The sequence below is a fragment of the Oncorhynchus kisutch genome, unplaced genomic scaffold (assembly GCF_002021735.2).
Source record: "Oncorhynchus kisutch isolate 150728-3 unplaced genomic scaffold, Okis_V2 scaffold1492, whole genome shotgun sequence".
Lineage (NCBI taxonomy): Eukaryota > Metazoa > Chordata > Actinopteri > Salmoniformes > Salmonidae > Oncorhynchus > Oncorhynchus kisutch.
In genome coordinates this window covers 45,754-52,425 of record NW_022263437.1, presented here as the reverse complement: position 1 = coordinate 52,425, position 6,672 = coordinate 45,754, and the positions used below count along the sequence as shown (strand labels likewise).

The 6,672-nt window shown below is 51.5% G+C and overlaps 1 protein-coding gene across 1 annotated transcript in view; it reads right to left on the bottom strand.

Moving 5' to 3' along the window:
• Window positions 1–405: 405 nt before the first annotated feature.
• The window catches only part of LOC116366465 (cAMP-dependent protein kinase type I-beta regulatory subunit-like), a 46,680-nt gene continuing 40,413 nt past the window's right edge, over window positions 406–6,672 (bottom strand). The window contains exons 4-5 of the mRNA XM_031818571.1: window positions 6,559–6,619; window positions 406–659 (exon numbers count right to left, since the gene is read on the bottom strand). Coding sequence (XP_031674431.1) covers window positions 421–659; window positions 6,559–6,619 — 300 coding nt within the window. The 3' untranslated portion in view covers window positions 406–420. The remainder of the gene's footprint in view (window positions 660–6,558; window positions 6,620–6,672) is intronic.

Genomic DNA, 6,672 nt, shown 5'->3' with positions numbered 1-6,672 from the left:
ACAAAGTCAGATTCTACAGCCACAAAGTCAGATTCTACAGCCACAAAGTCGGATTCTACAGCCACAAAGTCAGATTCTACAGCCACAAAGTCGGATTCTACAGCCACAAAGTCAATTCTACAGCCACAAAGTCGGATTCTACAGCCACAAAGTCAGATTCTACAGCCACAAAGTCAGATTCTACAGCCACAAAGTCAGATTCTACAGCCACAAAGTCAGATTCTACAGCCACAAAGTCAGATTCTACAGCCACAAAGTCAGATTCTACAGCCACAAAGTCAGATTCTACAGCCACAAAAGTCAGATTCTACAGCCACAAAGTCAAAATTGGCTACAGAAATTAGATTTTTGTTTTTATTTTAATGTGAAGGTTAGGCATAAGGTTAGCAGTGTGGTTAAGGTTAGGGTTCAAATCACATTTTAAGAAGATACATTGTAGAAATAGGTGAGGTTTAGCCATATTGATGACTTTGTGGCTGTGGAAGCTAGTGACAACTGTAAAAAGACATGCGTACACACAAACACACACTCGTGTACCTCTGTGATGATGAAGAAGTCATCTCCGGGGTCTCCCTGTACCACGATCTTCTCCCCGTCCTCAAACTGGACCGGCTCCAGAGAATCAGCTACAGTCAGACGCTCCCACTTGTCCAGAGACTCTGCAGGGGGACAAGAGGGTCAACAACAGAGACAACACTAATATTAGGCCATATGAACATATATACACACACACACACACACACACACACACACACACTCCCACTTGTCCAGAGACTCTGCAGGGGACAAGAGGGTCAACAACAGAGACAAACACTAATATTAGGCCATACGAACACAACACACACACACACACACACACACACACACACACACACACCACACACACACAACACACACACACACACACACACACACACACACACACACACACACACACACACACATTCCTATGTTGAGAGACAGGCCCTCAATGCATACTTGAGTTAGTGTGTACTGTAGTCATTCAATGGGTTGAGGTTTCATCACACAAAGATCTGACTATTAGATGATCTCTTTAATACAGTTTGTGGGAGGAGACTGTGTGCCCAGTATGATTGGTGCTGAGTGTAATAATGTAGGTGACTACACTTCAGTGTAGGGAATACCAATTGGCTTATTGACAGAGGGGAAATAGGAAGGCACTGATAGTGCTGATTTCTACTGGTCCCTATGCAGCAGTGTTGGGGAATAAGTGTGTCTGTGTGTGTGTGTGAGTGTCCCCCGCTGTGCTGGCCACAGTAGATAATGGCTCCTGTTTAAACACTCATATGTAATTGGGGGCAGCTCCTTCCTACCTCACTAATCCACTCACTCAGCAAGAGACATTACCTCCCTCCCATCTCCTCCCCCTCTCCCCGTCTCTCTTCTCCTCTCCCCCCCGCCCCTCCTCTCCCCACTCCTCTCCTCTCCCCCCCTCCCTCATCCTCCCTCCTCTCCCCCATTTTCCAAGTAAGAGACAGGACTAACAGCCACCATTCATAGTGTATGACCACATCAGGGTGTGTATACTGTGTAGCAGTACAGTAGCATTTCAGTAGAAGGCTACACAGGGCTCTGAAGGAGTGATTCAGCAGAGTGGATGTTTCTAGAAGGTGAGGGTATTTTCAGGTCTTGGCTATAAAAAGGTCTTATACTTGGAAATGCGCTGAGTACATGAATGCAAAATTCAGCCATATATAGTATAGTGAACCATCACTGACAACCACATTTACTAAATGGAACTCCAATATTAGTATCCGATTCATAGGTTTACCTTTCAAGTTAAGGGTTATGTGAGTTGTGTGGGTGAGCTGCAGCTCCATACCTATCCCAAAATGTAGCCCTCAACTTAACCATTCCGAATGAATGCCTAAATTTAACCTTCAACATTTGACGTTTCCGGACAAGCGTCTGGTTCTGCAGTGGGACTGTGAGAGCTTGTTGTGTGTGTGTGCGTTATTGGCATGGCAAACACATGTTAACATTGCCAAAGCAAGTGAAGTAGATAATAAACAGAAGTGAAATAAACAATAAAAATTAACAGTAAACATTACACTCACAAAAGTTCCAAAAAATAAAGACATTTCAAATGTCAAATAATTCATACAGTGTTGTAACGATGTGCAAATAGTTAAAGTACAAAATGGAAAATAAATAAACATAAATATGGGTTGTATTTACAATGGTGTTTGTTCTTCACTGGTTGCCCTTTTCTTGTGGATCTGTGCAGCTCAGTTTCCACCTCATTTTGTGGGCAGTGGTGCACATAGCCTGCCTTCTCTTGAGAGCTAGGTTGAGGCCTTTCTCAATAGCAAGGCTATGCTCACTGAGTCTGTACATAGTCAAAGCTTTCCTTAAGTTTGGGTCAGTCACAATGGTCAGGTATTCCGCCACTGTGTACTCTCTGTTTAGGGCCAAATAGCATTCTAGTTTACTCTGTTTTTTTGTAAATTCTTCCCAATGTGTCAAGTAATTATCTTTCCGTTTTCTCATGATTTGGTTGGGTGTAATTGTGTTGCTGTCCTGGGGCTCTGTAGGGTGTGTTTGTGTTTGTGAACAGAGCCCCAGGACCAGCTTGCTTAGGGGGCTCTTCTCCAGGTTCATCTCTCTGTAGGTGATGACTCTTCTCCAGGTTCATCTCTCTGTAGGTGATGACTCTTCTCCAGGTTCATCTCTATGTAGGTGATGACTCTTCTCCAGGTTCATCTCTCTGTAGGTGATGGATTTGTTAGGAAATCGCTTCCTTTTAGGTGGTTGTAGAATTGAACCGCTCTTTTCTGGATTTGGATCATTAGTGGGTATCGGCCTAATTCTGCATTACTTGGTGTTTTAAGTTGCACATTGAAGATATTTGGTGTTTGTCCCATTTTGTGAATTATTGGTTGGTGGGCGGACTCCTGACCACACAACCATGAAGGGCAATGGGTTTGGTATGAATTGGTATGTCAAATTTTACGTTCCTTTTGATGGCATAGAATGCCCTTCTTGCCTTGTCTCACAGATCGTTCACAGCTGGAAGTTACATGTGGTGCTGACATTTAGGCCGAGGTATGTATCGTTTTTTTTGTGTGCTCTAGGGCAACGGTGTCTCGATGTGTCTCTCTCTCTCTAGACCACATGTCAAACTCATTCCACAGAGGACCGAGATTCTGCAGGTTTTCGCTCCTCCCTTGTACTTGGTTGATGAGTTAAGCTTACTAATTATGAAAGAACTGCCCTCCCCTGGTTGTCTAGGGCTTAATTGAAAGGAATAAACTAAAACCAGCAGACACTAGGCTCCCCATGGAATGAGTTAGAAACCCCTGCACTAGACTGTTGTATCACCATAGTGAGATCCTCTAGAAGATGTTGAAGTAACTAACAACTAACACAGTGGTAATGTGAACCTCAGTCTCTGTCAGTCTCCTCACAGTATCATCATTTCACACTCTGCAGAGCCTTCACCCCACTTAACTAACCCCCTTCACTGGGGGCACACTGGTCATTGGGTGTGTGTCTGGGTAAAAGAGAGATAGTGTGTGTGTGTGTGTGTGTGCGCGCGTGTGTGTGTGTGTGTGTGTCTGCCTGTGTGTCTGCCACCAGAGAGCATGTTATTCTCTTCCCCTTTTAACCCTAAACAACATCAAGGGATTGTACCCAGTTTCGTGGCTGTCGCCGAATTCAAAGACACAAAAACACTCCTGCCTCCATCCTTCCTCCCTCCCTCCCTCCCCTCTCTTCCTCCCTCCCTCCCTTCCTGCCTCCATCCCTTCCTCCCTCCCTCTCTTCCTCCCTCCCTCTCTTCCTCCCTCCCTCTCTTCCTCCCTCCCTCCCTTCCTGCCTCCATCCCTTCCTCCCTCCCTCTCTTCCTCCCTCCCTCCCTTCCTCCCTTCCTCCCTCCCTCTCTTCCTCCCTCCCTCCCTTCCTGCCTCCATCCCTTCCTCCCTCCCTCCCTTCCTCCCTCCATCCCTTCCTCCCTCCATCCCTTCCTCCCTCCCTCCCTTCCTCCCTCCATCCCTTCCTCCCTCTATCCCTTCCTCCCTCCCTCCCTCTCTTCCTCCCTCCCTCCCTCCATCCCTTCCTCCCTCCACCCCCCCCCTCTCTTCCTCCCTCCCTCCCTTCCTGCCTCCATCCCTTCCTCCCTCCCTCCCTTCCTCCCTCCATCCCTTCCTCCCTCCATCCCTTCCTCCCTCCCTCCCTCCCTCCCTCCCTCCCTCCCTCCCTCCCTCCCTCCCTCCCTCCCTCCCTCCCTCCCTCCCTCCCTCCATCCCTTCCTCCCTCCCTCCCTTCCTCCCTCCATCCCTCCCTCCCTCCATCCCTTCCTCCCTCCATCCCTTCCTCCCTCCCTTCCTCCCTCCCTCCATCCCTTCCTCCCTCCATCCCTTCCTCCCTCCCTCTCTTCCTGCCTCCATCCCTTCCTCCCTCCATCCCTTCCTCCCTCCATCCCTTCCTCCCTCCCTTCCTCCCTCCATCCCTTCCTCCCTCCATCCCTTCCTCCCTCCCTCTCTTCCTGCCTCCATCCCTTCCTCCCTCCATCCCTTCCTCCTCCCTCCCTTCCTCCCTCCTCCCTCCTCCCTCCCTCCTCCCTCTCTTCTCCCTCCATCCCTTCCTCCCTCCATCCCTTCTTCCTCCCTCTCTTCCTCCCTCCATCCCTTCCTCCCTACATCCCTTCCTCCCTCCCTCCCTCTCTTCCTCCCTCCATCCCTTCCTCCCTCCATCCCTTCCTCCCTCCATCCCTTCCTGCCTCCCTCTCTTCCTCCCTCCATCCCTTCCTGCCTCCATCCCTTCCTCCCTCCATCCCTTCCTCCCTCCCTCCTTCCCTTCCTCCCTCCCTCTCTTCCTGCCTCCATCCCTTCCTCCCCTCCCTCTCTTCCTCCCTCCATCCCTTCCTCCCTCCCTCTCTTCCTCCCTCCCTCTCTTCCTCCCTCCATCCCTTCCTCCCTCCCTCTCTTCCTCCCTCCATCCCTTCCTCTCTTCCTCCCTCTCTTCCTCCCTCCATCCCTTCCTCCCCTCCCTCCTTCCCTTCCTCCCTCCCTCTCTTCCTGCCTCCATCCCTTCCTCCCTCCCTCTCTTCCTGCCTCCATCCTTCCTCCCTCCTCTCTTCCTCCCTCCATCCCTTCCTCCCTCCCTCTCTTCCTCCCTCCTCTCTTCCCTCCTCTCTTCCCCTCCATCCCTTCCTCCCTCCCTCTCTTCCTCCCTCCATCTCTTCCTCCCTCCCTCTCTTCCTCCCTCCATCCTTCCTCCTCCCTCTCTTCCTCCCTCCATCCTTCCTTCCTCCTCCCTCTCTTCCTCCCTCCATCCCTTCCTCCCTCCCTCTCTTCCTCCCTCCATCCCTTCCTCCTCCCTCTCTTCCTCCCTCTCTTCCTCCCTCCCTCCCTCTCTTCCTCCCTCCATCCCTTCCTCCCTCCCTCTCTTCCTCCCTCCATCCCTTCCTCCCTCCCTCTCTTCCTCCCTCCATCCCTTCCTTCCTCCCTCCCTCTCTTCCTCCCTCCATCCCTTCCTCCCTCCATCCATCCTTTCCTCCCTCCCTCTCTTCCTCCCTCCATCCCTTCCTCCCTCCCTCTCTTCCCCCTCCCTCCATCCCTTCCTCCCTCCCTCTCTTCCTCCCTCCATCCCTTCCTCCCTCCCTCTCTCTCTTCCTCCCTCCATCCCTTCCTCCCTCCCTCATCCCTTCCTCCCTCCCTCTCTTCCTCCCTCCATCCCTTCCTCCCTCCCTCCATCCCTTCCTCCCTCCCACTCTTCCTCCCTCCCTCCCTCCTCTCTTCCTCCCTCCATCCCTTCCTCCCTCCCTCTCTTCCTCCCTCCATCCCTTCCTCCTCCCTCCATCCCTTCCTCCCTCCCTCTCTTCCTCCCTCCATCCCTTCATCCCTCCCTCTCTTCCTCTCTTCCTCCCTCCCTCTCTTCCTCCCTCCCTCCATCCCTTCCTCCCTCCCTCTCTTCCTCCCTCCCTCTCTTCCTCCCTCCCTCTCTTCCTCCCTCCCTTCATCCCTCCCTCTCTTCCTCCCTCCCTCCATCCCTTCCTCCCTCCCTCCATCCCTTCCTCCCTCCCTCCCTCCCTCTCTTCCTCCCTCATCCCTTCCTCCCTCCCTCTCTTCCTCCCTCCATCTCTTCCTCCCTCCATCTCTTCCTGCCTCCATCCCTTCCTCCCTCCCTCTCTTCCTCCCTCCATCCCTTCCTCCCTCCCTCTCTTCCTCCCTCCATCCCTTCCTCCCTCCCTCTCTTCCTCCCTCCATCCCTTGCTCCCTCCCTCTCTTCCTCCCTCCTTCCCTTCCTCCCTCCCTCTCTTCCTCCTCAAAGGATTGAGGAGAAAAGAGAAGGAAGAAAAGAAGTTTGAAGAGAGAGGTGGGTGTTTGAATACGGGCACACAACCTTATTGCAGGATAATGCAGTGCAGGAAATGTACAGGTACACACACACATAAAAACACACAGGTACACACACATAAAAACACAGGCACACACACACATAAAAACACGCATACGCCTCTCATATCAAATGCAATCTCCAACAAACCAACATGTACACACACGTATGCACTCATACGCACACACACACACTCACCGAGGATGGAGACCTTGCTCAGGAACTCTTCGTACATCTTCCTCTTCCTCAGTGTGCTACCCTGTAGAAGAGAAAACAGAGTTAGAACATGTAACAGGAGACAGGAAACAGAAT